The sequence below is a fragment of the Harpegnathos saltator genome, unplaced genomic scaffold, assembly GCF_003227715.2.
Source record: "Harpegnathos saltator strain DR-91 unplaced genomic scaffold, Hsal_v8.6 scaffold104, whole genome shotgun sequence".
In the NCBI taxonomy this organism is placed as follows: Eukaryota; Metazoa; Arthropoda; class Insecta; order Hymenoptera; family Formicidae; genus Harpegnathos; species Harpegnathos saltator.
The window spans coordinates 361631-383290 of record NW_020229878.1 but is presented as its reverse complement, the minus strand read 5'-3'; the positions used below and the strand labels follow the sequence as shown (position 1 = coordinate 383290).

Sequence of the window (21660 nt, the reverse complement as noted above, 5' to 3'; positions counted from 1 at the left end):
GACGATGATCGAACGATGCGACGAGGAAGCTCGGCCGACGTACGCGCGCGCGCGCGCCAACGCGACCTGACCAACGCCCTATACAACACTTGTACACAGGTAGATATTTGTCTAGTACGTACTCTTGTTTCCATAAAGACGTTTGTTACAGCGGTTATGGTCGGTCCTGACGAGAGACGACGTTCGGTCCTTCTCTCTCTCTCTCTCTCTCTCTCTCTCTCTCTCTCTCTCTCTCTCTCTCTCTCTCCCTCTCTCTCCCTCTCCCTCCCTCTCCCTCCCTCTCCCTCTCTTTCTCTCCCTCTCCCTCTTCCTCTTTCGTTCCTGCTTCCCTTCCTCCTCTCGCTTAGATCTCATAATTGCGGAACTTACTGACGATCTCGCTGGGCTCCTGACAATTAAACGGGACCCCGTGGCCCGAACGGTAATAGAGATTCGTGGCCCCCCCCTCCGAGGCCCTCCTGTGTGCGTTTGTGGGGTGGCCCCTGAGGTGAGACGGCGAGCCGCCCGCTTCTCCGCTCGTGTCCGGCAGCATCCGATCCTTCGTCTTCGGCGTGCTCCAGTGCATGGTCTGGCGAGAGAGAGAGAGACAGCCGGAGAAGATTCGCGGGATTAATCGCGCGACAAGGACGGACGGACGGACGTGTGCGTGAAATGAGACGTGACCCGGCGGGGGACGATGAATAGCGCGCCGTGTACGCACACGGTGACCCATTTGACGAATGTTCGCCTCTCGTAGTATCTCGAAAGAAACGCGTTATCCGCTATCGAAGTCAAATGCTTGAGACAAAAGGCGAGAGACAGAAGGGCTCGGACCGAGAAGCCCGAGGTCTGAGAAGCCCGTTAAAACCGGACGGCTTTTGTCGGGGGCATTTTTTCGAGCGTCTCGATTTTTCCGACATTCTTCAAGAGGGTATTCGAAATGGACCACCCTGTATATACAGCGCACATTGCCCGGATTGCATCGTCGTCGCGCGACCTCTCTCACCTGCTGCACGTGCTCTTTCATGCCGAGCCATTGCTTGTAACTGATCTTGATGCCGCTGTTCCGCCACTTGTCGTAGTTGCATCTCTTCTCAGGATCGCAGAGCACCTCCTTCGCGTACTGCGATATACAATAAACGGGACGATCAGTCGCGGCCCATCCGCCCGACACCGCCGAGAAGCTCGCTTCGGCTTGGCTTAAAAGGAAGGGGGGGCGGGGGCAGGACGAAAAAACGCACCTTCAACAGCTGAAATTTCTTCTCGGCCTCTTTATCGCCGTCATTCTTGTCCGGGTGGTACTGAAGCGCCAGCACTTTATATTCCGCCGTGATCTGCTCGACCTGATTCGGCAAAATCGAACGGGGATTGGCTAAGACATCGGATGCGGCGAGAATGGAGATTAATCTATTCGCCGGCGCTACACGGCGATCGCGCGCGCGCGCGCGTCCTGCCGACCCTATTGTTTCGTTATTTCTCAATTGAAATGAATTATAGTCGAGAGCGATGCGAGGCTAAAACGGAGTAACTATACGAGAGAGCGGCTTTATATGTTCGGCTTTAGTCGGATTTTATTTTCACGCCTCCGCTCTACTCGATCGTCCTCGCTCGTCCTCTCCTTCTCCCTCTTCCCTCCCCCCCCCCTCTCTCTCTCTCTCTCTCTCTCTCTCTCTCTCTCTAAGCACACATTTGCATATATTCCAATCGCGCGCTGCAAAATCACGCGCACATAGTGGTACTCGTCGGCGGGAAACGAGAGCTCTATGAATACGCTGACGCAATTTATCGACTCGAGGCTAAACTTTTGTCACGAGTCCGACGGAGATGGCGATAGAGCGAAACGTAAACTCGGCAAAATTGAAAGGCAAATGACCTTTTCGTCGTGCGCACATTCGCGTCGCGATACTTTCCAATATCCAGCTGCGCCGCAATGCGCGCGGAGAGATCGTTAGGGAGAAAGAAAGAGGGAAAGAAAGGAAGAAAGAAAGGAAGAGAAGAGAAGAGAAGACAAGGAGCGAGAACAGCGATGACGATTAAGTAGTAAATTCGAGCGCGACGTGCGTTCGTCCAAAGTTGATTTGCGCGAGATATCGTTGCGGCGTTGGCCCGGAGCAAGGAGAGGTGGATTCACCAACGGCGATTCGTTGTAATCGTCGGTGATCGAGGCGGCACGGGCGTCTCAACGACACAATCTCGCGGAGACAATTCCATGTCGACGGTAAGATTGTTGCGCAACTTCGGCGAGTATACACCGCGCGCGCAGGAAGTGCGGAGCGCGCGAATGGGTCTACTGGACTAACTGTGTTCATCGACAATTCAATTAATGGCAAGTTTAAATTGCAGTTTCCTCCGGGGGATCCGATTATTGCGCCAGCGACTCGGCGCTCTAATTGAACTATCTCGTCACAGAGCGCGGGAAATTCATTTTATGCACAACGTTCCCGGATCCGACAGAGAGAGAGAGAGAGAGAGAGAGAGAGAGAGAGAGAGAGAGAGAGAGAGAGAGAGAAACCGGGCGAAACAGCGGTGTGCACTTTCGCGCGAAGAACTGTCGCAGAGGGGCGACAGAAATGTTGTACAAACTCGAGAGGGATTCCCCAGCGAGCGAAGCTACGCGCGAAATGTCAACCGCGGAGCCGCGTTCGATATTCTAAATCGTAGCGATTCGCGCGTGTGTGTTGTTGTTGCATGCATTACATCTGACATTTTCGTCAACACCGAACGAATCCTTCCCGAGCGATCCTTTGCGAGCCTATTCCGAGCCCCGCTCTTCTCAACGCGAGGAAGCCCGACGAGGAATCGAAGGAAAATCCTCGAGAGCTCGCGAGACGGCGTTCACCGTCGTCGTGCCTCACCGTGGAAGACTCGTCGCAGGACAACAGCGCGTAATAGTCCTCCTCCTCATTGGGCGAGTAATTGATGGCGTCCTCGACACTCATCTCGCGGCTCTTTCCGAGATCCTCGCTCGTTCACAACTCCTCCACGCGTCCTTCGCACCCTACGGATCCGCGCGCGCCAAAACTGCGAACGCTGCTCCTGCTGCCGCACGATCGCCGCAAGCACTCCGCCGCTGAAGCCTTCGTTCGTGGGACCCGGTGACCGGGTCGAGAGATTGAGATCCCGTCACCTGTTGCCGTGTGAGTGAGCCCGTGAATGGCGCGTCGCCGACTAGCCGCGTTCGCTGTGGTGCGCCGAGTGAGGGGAAATTGTGTCGCCGAGACCCGGAAAGACCCGATTCCCGGGGAATTCCACGCGACTGCGTATTCGAAAAGCCCGAGCCCGCATCTCTCTCTCTCTCTCTCTCTCTCTCTCTCTCTCTCTCTCTCTCTCTCTCTCTCTCTCTCTCTCTCTCTCCTCTCTCCCTCTCCCTCTCCCTCTCCCTCCCTCGCCCTCCCTCCCTCCCTCCCTCCCCCTCTCCCCTCTCTCTCCTTCTACCCCTCCCTCTCTCTCTTTCTCTCTCTCTCTCTCTCTCTCTCTCTCTCTCTCTCTCTCTCTCTCACCTCTTTTATACGATGTACACATCCCATGCGCAGTTGCGCGTCTGTTACGACTCGGTTCACCCCTCGTGCGCCTATCAACCACCCCCCATCCACTCATCCACCCCAGCATCCAGCCACCCATCCGTCCGCTTGCCGTTCCCTGTCAACGTTCCACGGGGTGCGTTGCAACTGCGCGGCTACGGCTTTAATATAATTGTTGCGGAAACTCGCGTTTTGTTCCTCAGAGAGGGACTTGTTCCTCAGGTCCTCCTTGGGAATTGCCTGATTTCCCCTTTCTCCGATTCGTTAGATCGAGTTGAAAATTACTCGAACTCCCCGGAGAAGAGCGAGAGAGGGAAAGAGAGAGAGAGAGAGAGAGAGAGAGAGAGAGAGATCGCTTCCGCGCGCATACGAGATCGTGAGGGCGGAAGGCACCAGCAGGAAATCGCGCCTTTCGATACACGTCGAGGTAATGAAGGTTTTCTACGTCTCGTCGTCCTGTCATGTACCTTCGAACAGAATGAAACTTGTGCTCCTCCGCGCGACGCATCGCGACGAGCGCGATTTTACCGCTGGTGCGTTACACGCGTTATTCCGAAGGAAACGTTCAAACTTGCCGCCGGAGAGACAAGTCCCTCGGCGGACGTTCATTCGATAAGCACTTTCATGTCGGACGTCGCCGGAAACTCGTCGAGGATTGCATCAACGCCGATCAACGATGACTCGTCGTCTTCGTACATTGACGTGGAACGTCGTTATCATCGCGCTCCGACTAACGCGTCCGACTCGATTTCGAAACTAACGGAGCGGAACGAGCGGTCGTCCCGCTTTTTCCTCATCGAGGAGATTGCGAGTGTGCAAGAAGCACTTACGGAACGACACTTACGAGCACGAGATATCCAATGTCACGTGTAACTTTAATGATTCTCCCGCGAGGATCGCGACGAGACGAGTTGCTCGCGAACGTGCAGAACGAGAGTGACATCGAGAGCCCGACGCATCCGACGTCTTACTGACGTAGACACGAGATTCCGGAGAGCCGCGGCTTTCACTCGCGGTTAAACAACCTTGATCCTCTTTTTATCTCGCAGCCTTACCGATCGAGCAAACGCGAATCACTCGTGCCGATGAATGCGCGATGACGGATGTATCCGCGGATACATCCGCGCGTGGCGAGAGTCTCTTCTCGGAGGTGGAAGTGGAGAATCTCTTTTCTCCTTTTTACCCCTTCCAATCGAATTCGCGACACGTTCCTCGAATCATCCTCATCTTTATCGGAAAACTGCGAAAGGAAAAGTGCGGAATCCGCGAGAACGATCGGTAAGGAGAATCCGTCGGAAGTCGGCTCGAGACGAAGTCGCGACGCGAACATAACACGCCGATTGACGAAGCGCTACTCGTACTTCTGCATGCGGGCTTAATTAGAAATTCAAATTTTCCGGAGAATCACGAGGAAGAGCAGACGAGGGGCAGAACAACGAAACGTGAGTGAGTATGTAGAGATGCATTATGCGTTCAAGCTTGCCAAGAGGCTGCCTATCGCACACGCTAAGCCAAATTTAAGGGAACAATCTACCACCAGCTGAAACTTCAACGGACGGACCGAACACGCGTGAGATCGAAGAGAAAGAGAGAAAGAGAGAGAGAGAGAGAGAGAGAGAGAGGGGGGGGGAACGAGAAAAAACAAAAGAAAAGAATGAAAAAGGAGGAACATAGATGCCGCGAGACTAGCCAGCAGCGCTCTGGTTCCCCGCGTGGAGCATGGCCATTCGTAGTCGACACGTGTCAGGTCGATACTTACAGCATCAGCAAAATTTGTGACAAACCGTCGCGTTTGGGAAAACGCGACATTTTTTACAGCTGCTAGCTTTTCACGAACGATTCCCGCACGACAGACAGAGCGTAAAAATGGCCAACGACGGAAAAATCAGTGTTGCGCTTCACTCGCGTGGCTGGCCGAAATCTCGTCGAGGTCGAGAGACACGCGGCTACCGCGCGAGCGGTAGCGCGTCTCGTGATAAATTAGGCCCGTCATTAGTAGCGGTCTCTGATTTGTTTACGAGCGTCTTCGAAATCCGAGCAAATGCGCCGCGTGCTCCTCGCGCGCAATCGCGGCAAATCAAGCAGCGGCCATCGGAGGCGGATTACGCTACGGTAATCACTCAAAGGGCTTTACGAGGCACGGCCGAGGGTAACGTGTCGAAAGGGTCGAACCCTTTCACCGCTCGAGGAAATATGCACGTCCACCGGCAGGAAATATATGCTCCGCTTCGCTTCCGTACGCATATGCGTGACAGACAGACGCACGCAAGCGTGCACGCGTGCGTGCGCGCTGCGCCGCGCTGCGCCGCGCCGCTCCGGCCTCACCTCAGCTCGGGATTAACGTTAAATGCACCAGGTACATATGCACTAGCTACATTTCGGTCGTCTGATAAACGCGCTCGCGACGGCGGGTTATCTGAAAGATACCGCGGCCAAGTTGCGCGAGGTTGCGCCACGGTGGCGGTGAGGGACGCGTTGCATCAACATTAACGCCGAAAACAAATATTTCGGCCCTCAACATCTCGCTCTGTGACACGCAACGAGCGTCATACTCGTGTATTTAGATATCTAAAATCGTTTTGGATATAAGATTCTTTCTATTTAAAATAAAAAAAATTAGAGAGCAGCGAGCGTTCGATTTATGAAACACTTCTTTTCCATTGAATAAATAATCCTAAATAATTTTCCATTGAAAATTATTATGAGACTGTCTGGAGGAAATTCTAGTTAAATCTTTTTTCACTTTCTACTAAAAAAAGTAGGAAAAAACATAAACTTGTAATTTTAAGTACTCTAAATGGCATTTAATGTAATGTGCAACGCGATACGATAAATAAATATATGTATGTACTTACGCTGAAATATGGACCAGTATGTCTTTAAGTTAATTTTCTGCAAAAATTCTTGCGTTTCGTTCATAATGAAATATCCGGGAAAAGCAACACAAACTGAATAACGATCTCACCTCTTTTTCCTTTTGCTCTAGACGTCGTCCATAAAACAAATATGGCAACGATCGTCATATGCACAGACAGAGTGTCTCTGTGTGAGTAGATGGAAGAGGAAAAACTCCGACAAGCGTTCCTCTTGATATAGAGGAAAATTAATTGAGGATATAAGAGGAGATCCTCTTAAAATGAGAGGAAAACGGTTTGAATAAAATCTAATAAATTTTAGATGAATGGTGGTTCACTTGATCGAAAGAGGAATTTTCCTTTTCCTGTAAAGGGCTTCGCTCAGTTCATATGAAATTATAGGAAAAATCACTTTACGAATAGAATACTTTTTTCGGGGTGTTATATCCATTTCTCCGATAAAAATGGTACCAACGCGCTAATCAGAAGCAGAAGTTACCCGGATAAGTAGCCGATCGAAATTATGCAGTTATTTTCTTGAATTTTCATTATGTTCTCCAGGAAGAAAAGGATAATTACAGAATAAACAGGCCTGATGCCTAAATTATAAATGTTTGTAAACGTGAAATAATCTAATAATAAATAGCATTCAATTGGTCGAGTCTAAGATGAAACCGTGAGTGCCGTGAACCTCTGAAACTCCCGAAAGTCCCGGAAACACCGGCAGAGATCTATTTTGCAATTTTCAACGACAGCGTTGCAGAAGAGAGATTCTCGCTGAGATTCTCAGACTCCCGGAAGAGACTTCGAGGAGGAAGAATTGGAGATAACTCGGGCGTAGTGAGCACTCGCCAGATTTTTCACGGTAATCGACGTAATCGCTCTTTCTTACACAACACTATAAATTGCAGCTCGATCTAACGACAGCCCGGTCGTGGTACGGTCGTGCGAGGAAAACTCGACGGGACTCGACGGGACTCGACGGGGGAAGAGAGGAGGCGAGGAGGCAAAAAAAAAGGCGTCCTCGCGCGTACGAGGGTTGCAGGAAGAGCTCGCGCACGTGAGCTCGCACACCTCCGCTTTTCTTCGGCGCCGGCAAAGGCGGACGGCATCAACGGGCAAAGGCGTCCTTCGAGCCGGCTTCGCCGTCCTTGTCTAGCCCGAAATAACGTTTCGTTTCGTACGCGAGGCGCACATGGGCGTTTCTTCGTGCGGCTGCCAGATGCGTGGGTGGTGGCAGTGAAGAAGAGAAGGAGAGCACGAGCTGCGAGGCAAGCGATCATATGGCAGTGCCGCCGATGGGGCTCCCTCCTGGCCTGGCTTGTCAGTGCTTCGTGAAGTGTTGCGCCGTAGCCGTGCACGGCGCAACACTTGCGTCAATCCCTGACCGAGCACGACCCTGGACACGGACGAAGCGTCCGTGATACCTCCTCGGCGGGGCAACGTGCTTCGCGAGGAGGAGAGAGAGAGAGAGAGAGAGAGAGAGAGACGCGCGACGTCTTCGCGCGAGCTTTTCACTTCACTTCGCGGCCGCTCCGGCCGCTTTCCTCCGACCAAGCTTCGAAAGCACGAAGGGGAACTAGTGGAAGCCGCGATCTCCGGAGGAGATCGAAGCGACGCCTCGACACGGCGGGATCGTAATTGGCTTAATGTTAATTGAGTGTCAAATGCGCGCGTGGATGCGCTCGACGACGATGCGATCGCGCGCAGTGTGCCCGCGACGACGACGACGGTCTCTCGTGCATGCTTGCGAACGGAGGAGGAAATAGGCTCGCAGGCTCAGCCCTCCGTCATCGATCAGCCCCGCGCGCGAAATCTGTCGTTGACATGTGATAGTAAAGGCAAACAATGGGTAACTTGTTGTGAAGTGCGAGAACGTCGATGCTCGTTCGTTCCAAGTGATCGTCGAAGCGACATGACTTGTTCCGCCTCGAGCGCGCGGTCTCTCTTCGCCGTCGCGAGTTTAAGCCGAGTGACCTCGGCTGAGTCGCAGAACGCGTGAGGATCGTACAATGCGGACGAAATTAACGGCGGACCGCTGAAGGTGAGTCGAGAGAGAGAGAGAGAGAGAGAGAGAGAGAGAGAGAGAGAGAGAGAGAGGCGCAAGTTTCTCAGACTCGTATTTCACGTAGCACGTAGCACGTTCGTGCTTTCTAACGAGCGATGTAAGATCAGTTGGACAAATTTGTCTCGCGGAAAGCCCGACACCGACTTCCGCGTGTTTTCAGACACTACAAAACGGCGCTGCCGCCGTTTCGATTTGTATTCATGGACGCAATTCTTTCTTTACCTATTCCATATCTAATCGGTGTTTAATATACAGATAACTAAGATAAAAATGTTTCCTATAATTCGGTAAGATTGGTGAGACAAAAATTTTTCCTCCTCAACGAGATGTGACACACAAAGTTTGAGAAATGCATCTTTTTTCGGAAAGAGAGGCAAGAAGAGAGCATTATTTATCAATAACGATAAAACTATCAAATCAATCAGACCGGTTTGTAATTTCTTATGCGAATGAATCAAACTCATGAAAGGATGCATTTCGTACTTTTTAATGAACGTTGCGAAGGAAAGTGAAAGAAATAAGTAGAGCATTTATATCCCTGAGGAACCTTGAGTGTTTTCTCTCGTTTTCAAAAACCTGCCGCTAGATCCTGCCAATCGTTGGTAATTCTGTTTAACATTCTAGAGGGATAATTCCCCTCGAGCGCGCAACGTAGAGAGATTATATGTTTAAAGAATTTGGTGAGAAAGGGAGGAGAAGCAACAGCAAGAACACGAGAGCGAAATGGTAAACACACGAAGAAATAGGGAAACGAGAACAACGCGGAGCGGAGCCGTTCTACCGGAGGGGAACTCTCCTCTCGATTACGCTCGCTCTCAAGCGGCCCTTTATAGCGGCTCTCGAACAACGCGCCGCGTTCGTTCTGGACGTAGCGTGTGCCGCACATGTGCTCGTTTACAGGAGCACGTGCACCGCCGGATACAAGCCTCTTTTTATCATAGGCTGGAGTCGCGTTGCAGGTGCAGTTCGGGCGCGATGCAGCGAGGCGCGGCGCGGCGCGGCGCGGCGCGGCGCGACGCGACGCGACGCAGCAGCCGGTCGGTCCTTCGCGACACACAGGTCACAGGAACAGGCCTCTATTAATAGCCGCGAATGTGTGTGTGTGTGTGTGTGTGTGTGTGTGATTTGTTCGAGAAAGCGCGTCTAGCCGCGGCAGCGGCGCGAGCCGAGCTTCAACCAAGTATGACGAACTTCGGGCCTATTTTCAAAAATTATCTCGCTGCTCGAGAAGCATTTCTCGCGCTGCATCCGCAAAGTCATCCGCGACGTTCGCGCGAGGTGATGACTGACAGAGGACGGTCAGTCGAACGACAGACCCTTTTCTTCGTCGAGGTTGAAAGTAACTCCGAAATATCATATGAATAGAGAGAGAATAAATAAGATAAAGATAAGAAATCGACTCCATCTTTCAGAAGGGTAATCTTTCAGCAGGACCTTTGAAATTTGATTTGAAGGAGAGGATCATCATACGGGAGTATACTTGTATCTCGACGATCCTCCGCGTATATTAATAGCATCGCATGCTTCCTTCCATCAGCTGATCCATTTGGTAGGGTTTGGTTGGGGTATATCGGAACGCTTCTCGCACGAGAAGGTACGATCACCCTTTTTCCCTCTCTTTCCCGACCTCCCTCTACCTCTCTCGCTCTCCCTTTCTCCCTGTCTCTCGCTCTCTCTCTCTCTCTCTCTCTCTCTCTCTCTCTCTCTCTCTCTCTCTCTCTCTCTCTCTCTCTCTCTCTCTCTCTCTCTCTCTCTCTCTCTCTCTCTCGCACTCTCTCTCTCTCTCTCTCTCTCTCTTTCCACTTATCTGTACCTCTAGCAGGCGCATTCTCTCTCTGCCTCTCCCGGTTGTACGAAAATAGTAACCGCCATCGTTGCAGCAACTATGAGGGCATGAAAATTGCCGCGGCGGCGCGTATTCGCTGAACTAAATTCGAGGAAACGCGGAGATTCTCGGCTAATGTCATCAGTCGCGCAGCCACGCGGCTCGACGGAAATAATTGTCATGCAAACCCGATGTAACCCCGTGGGGGCGGGGTGGAATTATTCCCGCGGCTTTGGGCGCCGTTTGACGCGACAAGACGCTGATCGTCGTCGAGCGCGGCACAACGGCACCGACGGACGTCGCGGATCGGGTCGCCTTTCGGGTCATTGAAATTTGCCGTCGTTGCACGTCGGTGAACGTCGATTGCTTTCTCTTGCTCGTCGCACGTCGAGCATCAAAGCCGCGAAAAACGTTTCACGGGAATTCGCAAAGCGAGTTTCTCTTGGAAATTCGCGACAATTACACCCGGAGGGACGTGCAGTCGCAGAGAGACGCAACAATCCGGCCCGTTAAGGTTCACTCGCTAATGGAAGAAAATCTCTTCATGAAGCGGCGCGATCATCTCTTATAAAGCGAGGTAGATTTGATAGATACACCGCACTCTCGTCTTCCTCCCCGTCGCCCCAGATAATAACGGCGGATGCGACACGCGGAGAGCAACGTGATAATGTCGCGTGCATAAAACGTGAATGAGTCGCGTTCGCTCTCGACCCCCATTTCTCCATTCCACCCCCTTCTACGAGTGTAAGCGGGTCGAGTTTCTCGCGCGCCCGATGCGCGCCTCGCCGCGCTAAATATAATATTCGCGCGTATTTTCAGCGATGAATGAAAGACAAGAGGGAAAGAGAGAGAGAGAGAGAGAGAGAGAGAGAGAGAGAGAGAGGGGGGAGGGAGAGGAGCTTTATGAGATCTCTTTCTCTTCCTCCTTCTCTGACGAAAAGGAGAAAGTCGGCGAAATTCGCGCGACCGCAAAGTGTTGCGGAATTTCGGTGGAGGCGACGATGCGACGACGCGAGTCGACTACAATTTACTTGATGTCGACAGGTATCCCTCGTGGCAGCCCCAGGACGCGTTCCTCGACGGAGAAGGTCATCATGGCAGTCGGTGAGTTTTATCCCTTAGCGGCGCGCGATCGCGGCATACAGATCGCGCTCATACGACGCTCTCATCGGCGCTCAGCACGCCGGACACGTCGTACGCACGTATAATCGCGTGCGTCTGCCGCATCTCTCTCGCAGCCCCGTAGCCGCGGACAAACAGCAGCCAGTACGTCACGGTCGTTTCGGCGAAGCCGCGCGTCGTGCTCGCAAATGCAATTTGGCGGTAGCTCACGGTGTCGAATTTAAACTCGCGACGGCTGGCCGACTGCTCGTCTCGAATACCTCGATCGCCGGAATGGACGGCTCGTCGTTTCGTTATTTCGCGAAGGCTTCACAGCTCGGGAATTATATTTGAGGAACTCTCTCGGAGAGACAGAGACAGAGAGAGAGAGAGAGAGAGAGAGATCGTCGCAATTTTTGAAGGCGATTTGCGAGTGAGTGAAGAGTGATTCGACGAATTTGGCACACTGCGCGTGAAACGGATTCGCGATGTCTCGCACAATCTTATTTTCGGGGAAACATCTAATTTTACGTGTCGCGAGAGAAAAACACTCTCGATCGAACAGTCACGAAACGGACGGCTCTTCATCTCTCACGACGAACTCGAAGTTTTTCAACTGTCGAATTCGCGGTGGGGAAAAACCCAGGCGCGAAACGCGACTCGACCTCTGCCTCTCTCTCTCTCTCTCTCCCTCTCTCTCTCTCTCTCTCTCTCTCTCTCTCTCCCTCTCTTTCTCTCTCTCTCTCTCTCTCTTTTTCTCTCTCTCTCTCTCTCTTTTTCTCTCTCTCTCTCTCTCTCTCTCTCTCTCTCCCTCTCTCCATCTCTCGCTCTCCGCGGGGAGCAACGGCGCGGAGGATCGTGAATCGCGGTGGTGTATTTCCGCTGCAGCACCGCGTATTCCTGTCGGCTCACCGGGTGGGGGAACAATGCAACGTCCGGTCCGGTCCACCCCCCCACGACTGATCAGACCCATCGTGGCGAGGCTCGTTCATGGTGTCCCATGAACGTACAACGCGGATCCCACAGTCGCAGGTGGACTCTCTATTGGTCTAGTCGTGGCTGCGAGTCCAAAGCGTGAGAAGAGCGACCGTCGTAACAGTCGTAGTCGTCGTCGTCGTCGTTGTCGTCGTCGTCGTCGTCATAACTTCGTCACCTCGAAAGAGAAAAAGAGAGAGAGGGAGAGAGAGAGAGAGAGAGAGAGAGAGAGAGAGAGAGAGAGAGAGAGAGAGAGAGAGAGAGAGAGAGAGAGAGAGAGAGAGGGAGGGAAAGAAAGAGAAGAACACCTCATTCCGTATTCGGAGAGCGCACGATGCGACCATGTGTACATCGCCGGGGCGACATTGTACAAATCGCGCCGAACGTAAACGCACGAACGATACCTGGACCTTGATCTCGAGTCGAAGTCGACGATTCTAGATTAGAGTGACACTCGCACTCCTCGACGTAAAAGAGTTCGAACTCGGCGACGAAAAAAGGAAAAGGAAAAGGAAAAGGAGAAGGAAAAGGAAAAGGAAAGGGAAACGTTTGCGCGGAAGGGACTGGTCGATTGCCTTCTCTCGAGTGACCGTGCGCGCTCGTGATGAACGTATCGTGGAACCTCGCACAATTTCGTCGAACGGCTCCGTCTCGTATTGGCGCTAACACGAACGACTTTTGCGAAGGTTGTAAACATATGACGACCATTCGTTAGTTTCCCGCCGGGACTCAGAGACGGGGTCCCTCTGCGAGCTGCGACTTCAGTTTTGCGACCGTCCGGCCGTCGTCCGGCCGTTCGCATGTTCACAGATAACCCGTCTTACTTCTCGCTGTCCGGCGAAGCGTCTTCGTCGGCGGCGAGGACGACGACGATGACGACAGCGGCGACGACGACGTCGCCTAGGAACCACAGCAGCGGCTTCTCCGCGTTGTTCTGGAGGAGACCCAACAACAGGATGGGAACCGCCATCTCTCAGGGTGCTGTCCTCACGGAGCCCACGTCCGGTGTCCCGACGCACCACGACGCTCGAGGTAACGCGTCGGACGCGTCCACGCCGACGGAGGAGCGCGCGCCGATGCTGTCGCAGAACGGCGCGGTGCAGCCGGGTTCTGGCAAGAGGAGAAGCTTCCGGAACCTCTTCAGGTCCGTGAGCGCGAACGCGGATAATGAGAGGACCCAGAAGTTCCTCAAGGGCGACCCGAGGCCCTCCGATGTCGCGCCGCCATCGTCATATCTTCCTTACAGGTAAGTGTCGCAAACGCTCTTCAGCAAAAGGATCGAAAGCAGCCTCATCCGAATGAGCTCAGTCTTCGACGTTGTAGATTAAAAGTTAAAAAGTTAAAGAGAAAAACAAATTAAAGAGAAAGAAATTACCGCGTCTATTGATCGCAAATTTGTTTTCTGACGATCACTCATATATAAATACATCAGCTGATCGCTGATGTAAGTATGAAGGTATTAGAGGTAAAAGAAAATATAATATGATGTAAATATAAAGCGTCATCGAACCTTGAGCCTCATCGGTTAGACTCGACTTTCGCTTATTTCTGTTATTAAGAATAACGTTACTTGCAACGTAAAAGCAGGATACGAAATATAAAATCATCGTCGAACTTGGAACTCGTCGAACTTCGACTCGATCTTTACACTTTCCGTGTGTTCATTATTATATCGACGCAGGTCGCATTCGCATTCCGAGAAAGACCGGCATCGTCCTGGCCGCGGCAGAAGAGTCCTGAAATCCGCAAACGAGCTTCTGTCCAATGAGAGAGACATGATTTACTGCGGTTTGACAGGCAACTGCAAGGATCGCAACAGCGACGTGGACGGCAACGCCGACGACGACGACGACAACGACGACAACGGCGACGACGACGACGACGACGACGACGACGCGCAGGAGGTTTTCCTCGGCGTAAACGATGCCAGGTTAGCCACATACGTATTATCATCCCTGTCCCTCTAACGAGTCTCCGAAACTAAGAGAAAACGGATCGCGCTGACTGAGAAATCCTCGAATCTGATATCTTCCTTCCTAGATATTATAACATCTCGTCTACGCTTCCCGCGTCTGGTTCCACAACGGTCTGCCAACGGAGGCACTCAATCGGCACTTTCCTCGGGAAAGAAGCCGCCGCATCCGGCAGCGCCGCGGCTACTCTATGCCAGCAAACGGCAGGATCTAGGAATCAGCTAGAAGCGGACGCGCCTGCCGCTCCGGTATTTCTCGACGATACCGACGGCGGCCCCTCCAACGAAGAAGGACCCGTCGCCTGCGCCAGGACAAGACACAGGAGGCGCAGAAACTCGTCCAATAAGAGTGAGTTTCTCCAATTTTCCGGCGACTTTTGTTTTCAATCACGTTGCTATTATTTCGACAACACTTGTCCAGTCTCTCTGGAGCCTCATCGCAAGTCAGATTTTCCCCATCTGAATTTCGTTGCAACGAGAAAAATCGCGAAAGTCGCTGAGCCGCGCGCGCGCGCGAATTCCCTTCCCCTATTGAAGACGATGATTATTATTTCTATGGCGAGGACGGCACTCGAGTGGAGAGTTCTCGCGCGCATTCCCACGTTCCGTCTGTCGCACACCCGCATGAAGCGCAAATCACACGCGTGCGCCGCGTTATAAAAGACGTATGCGCTACGACACAATTTCGATCGCAGTCTCTCCCCGTCCCTTCGGCATCGATTGTTCTCTAATTTCTGTTCATTCGGGCCGCCTTTGGACCCTTCAATTATGACGACGCGAAGTGACAATTATAGGGACCATCGCGCGACAATCCACATTCACAATTGGACGCAGCTTTTGTATGAAAGAGACGCAAGCGTCCCGGCGTGTGAAAAAGTATAAAAAATAATTTCTTGAATGTCGAAGAAAAACGAGCACACTCTCTTTGTATCGTGAGAAACATGATCGGTGTCGTTAATCGTCTTACACGTGCAGCGTGCGCGAATAGTTCGCCGCTACCGTCGCAATAATTGCTTCATTCCGATTAATGAATTCGACTTGCGCGAGTGCGCGCGATCGTCTTTAAAATTCGAATTAGACCCCCCCCCCCCCACCCCACTCCAAGGTAAATAGCCCATAAAGGATATCCGGCGATCTCGCGATAAAATCCCGGTTAGCAGGTAAACATTCACGCTCGTCGCGGGTCAACCGGGCGGTCCCGCCCGGAAGTTCACAACCTTTAGTATTCGACGGGCGACTTTGCCGCGCTTTCCGATGGCCGAGCGGCCATAGAGCTACGAAATTTATGACGTTACGTGAGTGGTTACATGGACGACGAAGGACCTACTGACACGTTGTAAAATGAATACTCCCTCGTACGAAAAGACGTCGAGAGATTCGGCGGCTTTGAAATTACAGAAGGAGAAAGTTACAGAGAAGGGAAGAAAATGAGAGAAAGAAGTATCATTCATCGCGCACTTTTACGATCGAATCCCGTCGAGCGCAATATTATAGAAAGGCTACAGTAAAAATATAATTACCGCTAACCCAAATTAATAAAACGTTAAGGAAACTAATATGTAGGAAAACAGTAATTATGTCAGCAAGGGTGTCAGCGAGTGAGCAGAAAAATCCAAGATAACTCCAATGATCCGTATATCACAGCAAAGATAAAGGGATGATAGAAAGAAGGTGCTGGAGAGGGGGGAGATGAAATGAAATTTTACGTTTTGTGTCGTGAAATTTTACGTTTGTGGGCAATTAACATCTGAATTACATCGCGCTCCCGCCCCGCCCCCCCCCCCCGCGCCGAACTGGCGTGAGATCCCAATCGAGAAAGACAAATGTACGAGATTAGAACGTGGTGTGTTTTTTACATACGAAAACGCGACCTTGGCCGGCGTCCGGTCGGTCTTTAATTACAGCCGGAAATGAATTGCAGATACTCACGCGCGTAGCAGGACCGCGAGAAGAGAAAAGGAAAAGGTAGCGATTCCGTCTGTGCCGGTTCGTGTAATAAAGTATATAGAAATAAATAACACGAGGAATTCATCTCATGCCGAGCAATTATCCTCGTTATCTCGATTAATTGACTTAGTAATTGGGTCAAATCAGCGCATCCGGTCGCGGAGGAGAAATTTCCACGTGGCCGCTGCTCCGTCAAGATTTCAAGTCGGGTGTCGCCTCTCTCTGTTTTTCGCCGCGTGTTTCCGCGACAGCACGCGCGCTGATCCACTGATTTCTGTTGCGTAGAGCTTTTCCCCGCGGCATTTAACCGCGCTGAATTGTCTCGGAGAGTTCGCTTTCGCACCTCCTCTCTTTCTCCTCTCGAAAAGCTATTTATTCGCGATGTAAATGTTTTTCGCGCATGCCGAACGGAACGCGCGAAAAACAGATACCCGAACCGCGCTCGCGTGGTTTTGGTTTCGTTTGTAGAATGCCAGTGTGTTTTCACGTGTCTTCCGCTGCACACGCCGCTGCACAGCGTGTCGCTGCGCTGGCACGAAACGGAAATATCCGTCCATATGTTGACACGAGGTCGTATAGGAGATCTCTCACATCCTACAGTAACGTCGAAAGAATACGCGCCTCCGTGCCGTAAATTTTTTCCGTCCCAAGAGCCGGGGAAGGAGACAGGCCCCTGAGTGAATAATCGCGTCCTACTCGACGGTTATTTTCACAAATGCGGACTTCCCTTCGCTGCGATTCCAACGTTCGCTCACACCGGAACCTCCGACGCGTCGAATTTGCGCGTCGCGGTATTCGCACGCGGTGAATTCGCCTAATGTCGCGGATTTCGCTTTTCGAAAGGCAGACAGATATCGAGAAACATCGGCGGATAGCGGAGACAAATATTGAGAGAGAAAACAAACGACGAAAGGTCGAGCGAGCTTTTTGGAAAAAAAAAGAAGAGAGAAGAGAAAAGAGGGAGAGAGAGAGAGAGAGAGAGAGAGAGAGAGAGAGAGAGAGAGAGAGAGAGAAATGCGAGAACTATTTTTGCGACGTATGAACTGGTGAAAATCCGCATCTACCCGGTCGCGCGGCGATAGCGCAAACAAAATGAGCGAGTACGTCGAGAGAAGCGCGATAGACCGAGGCACATAAATCTATTGAAAGACGGAGGTCAGTAACCGGCGAGATTAAGCATTCCGCCGGCATATTCGATTCCATCCTCATATTATTTACCGGTTGTACTTCCTGGTGTTGCTCCAGCACGAAACCGGCGCTTCCGGCGCTGACAGTTAGTTATGACCGACGACGACGACGACGACGACGACGACGACGACGACGACGACGACGAGGAGACGTCAAACTCGGCACGACACGACGTTAAATCAACTTTCGACACTGGAGTCGACTCGATGCCGCGACGACGGGAAGGGGGAGCGCAAGTCTCAATTAATTTATTTAATTATGATAAACGCAATTATAACATATAAAGATTAAATCTCTCCCTCGCACGCGCTCCCTCATTGGAACGTTGAAACAACAGTGGCCAGAGATCTCTTTTTTTTCTGTTTTTTTTCTTCTTTTTTTTTAAATAAAGCAACCAGGCTCGCGCAGCGCGCATTTTGACGATGCACAACGCGTCACGTCACGATCTTCGTGCGAGATTCTCTCTCCTCGCGTGTCTGCTTTTATCTTTATTTTTATCCTCGCTTGACCTTTCTTTCTGCCACGTGCGTGTGCCGATAATAAAAACACGGACGATACATCTTCGAGGAATTAATCATCCTTAATTACTGCCGTGCGCGCGCGCGCGAGAGAGAGAGAGAGAGAGAGAGAGAGAGAGAGAGAGAGACGCGCGAGTCCTGAAATCGCCCTAATTAAACCGCGCGAATCGTGCTGGTGTAATTAGCGGCAATTAATGCCGGAGTGCATGCCGAAGCGTGTTCGTATCCGCGCGGCACGGACTCGCTCGGCTCTTATTGCCGGACTTCTTCACGGCGACGGGGTGTGTTCGTCGTCGTCGTCGTCGTCGTCGTTCCAAGTATGGCGCAACATCCGGAGGACAGGTAGGGATATTTTCCCGCTTCGATGTTTACGCGCGCGAGTTATAAACATTTACGCTCGCTCGCGAGATTTTGTCCAGAGACCGACACACACGTGCGTGAGAGGAAAACAGGAGAGAAAAGGAAAACTCGGTTCCTCCGTGAAACCATAAAGTTCACCACTTCTAACCGTGTTTACTGAATTCACGTTTACTGAATCACTTACGATATATCGACACGCTTGTCTCGCGAATTTCTCTTGTCGCGCACACGCGCTCCTCTATTAATCGCACGTCGATGGATAAATAAATAACCGGGCAAGTTGCGTTAACAAATAGGGTGACAACGTCGTTTCTATTTCGCTGACTGACGTAACGTTAAGCGCGCGGGACCTCAAAGCGCGATAATCGACGCCGCTGTTTTGCGCGCGACGTAACGAAAACCGCACACGCTCGGCGCGTGTCGAAAGGGTATTTTAAGGGCCGATATATCGAGAGGTCGATACAGCGGAAACTCGCTTTGCGCGGCCGGGAAGGCGGTGCTGAAAATCTCTCCCCTGGGAATACACGCCCGACTCGCTTGATTTGAAACGTCAATTTAGATTCGTGCTTGAAAAGGGATTCGAGAGGCGCGATCAGAGTTGGAACGAACGACCATCAAGTACATAAACGAGCTTTGATTGGTCAATACGCGATGTCCGGTAACTGCGATTTATCCAGCGAACCGAAAGTCGCGCCCGCCTTGTTATTCACCTATAACTCTCGCTCGCATATTGATTCCGCGCTCGAGCGTCGATCGATCGGCCGGCCAAATTGTATTTCTCGTCGAATCGCGACTCGTGATATCCACCGCGCAGCGCAGGGAAACGAAGCAACGAGAGAGAGAGAGAGAGAGAGAGAGAGAGAGAGAGAGAGAGAGAGAGAGAGAGAGACGAAAGTTGGGCTGAAAAGCGCAGGGGGCAGGAAAGAAACGCGGGAGAAACTTTCACGTCACACAGCAGGAGAATTCCCACGGAGAACTTTCGCGCGGTCACGTGTCGCAGGATCAGAGGGACACGTAAATAAAGTTGTTTACCAAGCGCATCGGCAATAAAACGCACGCGAGCGCACGCACACTCGCGACGGTTCTGCAAATGCATATGTTCGGGATGCGCGTATGTGTGCGACCTCTCAACCTCAACATATATAATTAAATAATGGCAAGTAGTTCCGTCGTGCTTCTTCCCGGTGGATTCACGAGCCGCTTCTCGAAGTAAACGAGATCATCTCGATCGCTTGTCGGGCCGTCGGCCACGTTCTGCACGGGAAACTGCCCGCGGGTCTTCGTTGTTTAATTAACAAGCGGCTCGTCGTTCTCGATAATTTGTCAGAGTAATACAAAGAGAGACATTTTCGCAGAAGCGCGCTTCTCTCGCGCGTGTTTTCGCGCCCCGACGAAAATACGACGCCGCCGGATCCGCGCCGGGGGGAGAGATGATCAGGTTCGACATTGCGCGCGCGCGACTGTTTTCCGTCAGATCGCCGAAAGTGTGAATAGGCGGAGGATTAGGGCAATGAACGGGACGTATTTATACTTTTTCTAGCTTAAAATAAGATACGCGTCCGACCAGATAGGAAGATACTATTTGCTTTGAGGGGAGATTTCACACGCAGCGTGCGTACCTCCTCGCGAGAGAGCGCGGCGGTTGTATCTTTGAGTCATGTGTATCCTTATACGCATCTCGTATTTCGTCTTAAAAAGTAAAAAGAAAGAAAGCAGGGGAGAAAGAGGAGAAGCGAGACTCCGAAACCATTTGTAACGAGATTCCTCCTCTCGAAACAACATTCGACGCCGCTGAGGATTTTACCTTCACCTTACCTCCAATTCCATCTGTACTCGGAGAGGTACGGGAAATCTCCGCCCCGAGGAAGTGAGAGAACGGAGGGGGCGGGAGGGGGGGGGGGGGGGCAAAACGTGGACAAGTAAATGCTTAAAATATTCCGCAAACAAGCCGCAGACAGCAGACGGAGCGCGTCAGTCGGGGAGAGCCTAATGAGAAGAATCAAATCCTCTTAGCGGATACGACATGTTACTCGGCGGGTGTTCCGCTGCATCATTGTTCCAAGTCGCGCGCCGACCGCCTATCGAAAGATTCGATCTCCGCATGTTCGTTAAAGCCCGCGACTATAGATGCCTATCTCCCCTGGAAAACCCGCGAGTTGATTACGGAATGACGTCTCCCCTCGAGACTAACGGAAAATCAACGCCTCGAATTCCCGTTTCTCGTGCGTGACGTTTCGAGTCGTGACTTCCTTCGTCAAGAAAGATAGCTTTTTCTCTTTCTCCTTCCTCATCCCGCCCCCTCCCCCCCTCTCTTTCTCGACGACCAAGATCGTCCCCGAGCAATTCTCGCCTGGTGCGAGTGCGAGCGCCGCGATCCGACGGGAAAATTTTATCGGTCATTATTCCCCGCAACGGTCGGCGATTCTCTTGTCAGTCGCGATTTCTTAGAAAGCGGAGGACCTATAAACGCCGCCGACTTATCGCCTCCTGGTCCCTCCGAGAAACTTACAAATGTCGCGCGGCGCGCGTATGTGTGTGTATGTGTGTGTGTGTGTGTGTGTGTGTGTGTGTGTGTGTGTGTGTGTGTGTGTGTGTGTGTGTGTGTGTGTGTGTGTGTGTGATCTTCGAACGCCGCGACCGCGGCGATGATTTTGCATCCGCCCGACGTTTCCGCGCTATCCGTCTCTCTCTCTCTCTCTCTCTCTCTCTCTCTCTCTCTCTCTCTCGTATCTCTCATTCTGCTCTTTCTTCGTAAGAGTCAACTGCACGGACAAAACAATTCCGTCGCCGTCGGTGCGGCCGAATCTCTCGTTCCGCCTGAGCGGAATAAGGTGAATTTTCCGTTATCTCAAACGAGTTTCGACGTTCAAACGAATTCCCTTGTGATCGCGCCAACAGAGCTACTCTTCGTCGCTGGATTTCCTGTTCAATCGCATTCGCATGAATTCGCTCTCTCTCTCTCTCTCTCTCTCTCTCTCCCCCCCCCCTCTCTCTCTCTCTCTCTCTCTCTCTCTCTCTCTCTCAGTTCCGTCGAGTTCGCAACGAAAAGTTGTCGCGGTGCGTCGACGGATCCCGTCGGGACGAGAGCGACGTGACTGCAACGCAGAGACGATCTCGAGTGTAAGATACGAGGAGCCGCTCTCTCGTGAAGACCTCAAGACGGCTATTATTCTTTCGCCGATCCCTCGGCCGAGTGACTCAGTCTCCTCCTCTGGTCTGGCTAATTGAGGCAGCCCAATTTCTGTAACAACCGCGCGGCGCAGCGCGGCGTGTGTGCGCCGAGTTAGTAGCGAACGCGTAGTTGCTATCACGCTTCGAGCACCGCCATTGTGCTTTTTGGATATATCTTGG

The 21660-nt window shown here is 52.0% G+C and overlaps 2 protein-coding genes across 3 annotated transcripts in view; one reads left to right on the top strand and one right to left on the bottom strand.

The window, feature by feature from the left end:
- Positions 1 to 281: 281 nt before the first annotated feature.
- jdp (DnaJ domain-containing protein) lies at positions 282 to 19886 on the bottom strand. 2 transcript variants are annotated; one of them, XM_025299941.1, is made up of 5 exons: positions 19874 to 19886; positions 2835 to 3160; positions 1221 to 1322; positions 986 to 1102; positions 282 to 568 (listed from the first exon to the last, which is right to left on the bottom strand). In XM_025299941.1, exons 2-5 carry the CDS (start codon positions 2916 to 2918, stop codon positions 344 to 346), a joined length of 528 nt encoding a protein of 175 aa, XP_025155726.1. In that variant the 5' UTR covers positions 2919 to 3160; positions 19874 to 19886; the 3' UTR covers positions 282 to 343. The 2 variants fall into 2 exon arrangements, with proteins under 2 accessions (XP_025155726.1, XP_025155720.1); XM_025299935.1 differs by lacking the exon at positions 19874 to 19886 and having other exon boundaries at positions 2835 to 3227.
- Positions 7041 to 21660, top strand: part of stumps (DBB domain-containing protein stumps) — a 30365-nt gene continuing 15745 nt past the window's right edge. The window contains exons 1-5 of the mRNA XM_011139733.3: positions 7041 to 8399; positions 11293 to 11352; positions 13135 to 13570; positions 14006 to 14254; positions 14365 to 14645. Of these exons, the coding sequence (XP_011138035.2) occupies positions 11343 to 11352; positions 13135 to 13570; positions 14006 to 14254; positions 14365 to 14645 (976 nt within the window). The 5' untranslated portion in view covers positions 7041 to 8399; positions 11293 to 11342. The remainder of the gene's footprint in view (positions 8400 to 11292; positions 11353 to 13134; positions 13571 to 14005; positions 14255 to 14364; positions 14646 to 21660) is intronic.

Bases quoted from the DNA above. Each gene is read 5' to 3' on its own strand.
- jdp (XM_025299941.1), bottom strand. From the start codon at position 2,918: ATGAGTGTCGAGGACGCCATCAATTACTCGCCCAATGAGGAGGAGGAC. The intron at 1,323-2,834 runs GTGAGGCACGAC...TTGCCGAATCAG, and splicing joins CCTGCGACGAGTCTTCCACG to GTCGAGCAGATCACGGCGGA. The intron at 1,103-1,220 runs GTGCGTTTTTTC...TGTATATCGCAG, and splicing joins AGAAATTTCAGCTGTTGAAG to TACGCGAAGGAGGTGCTCTG.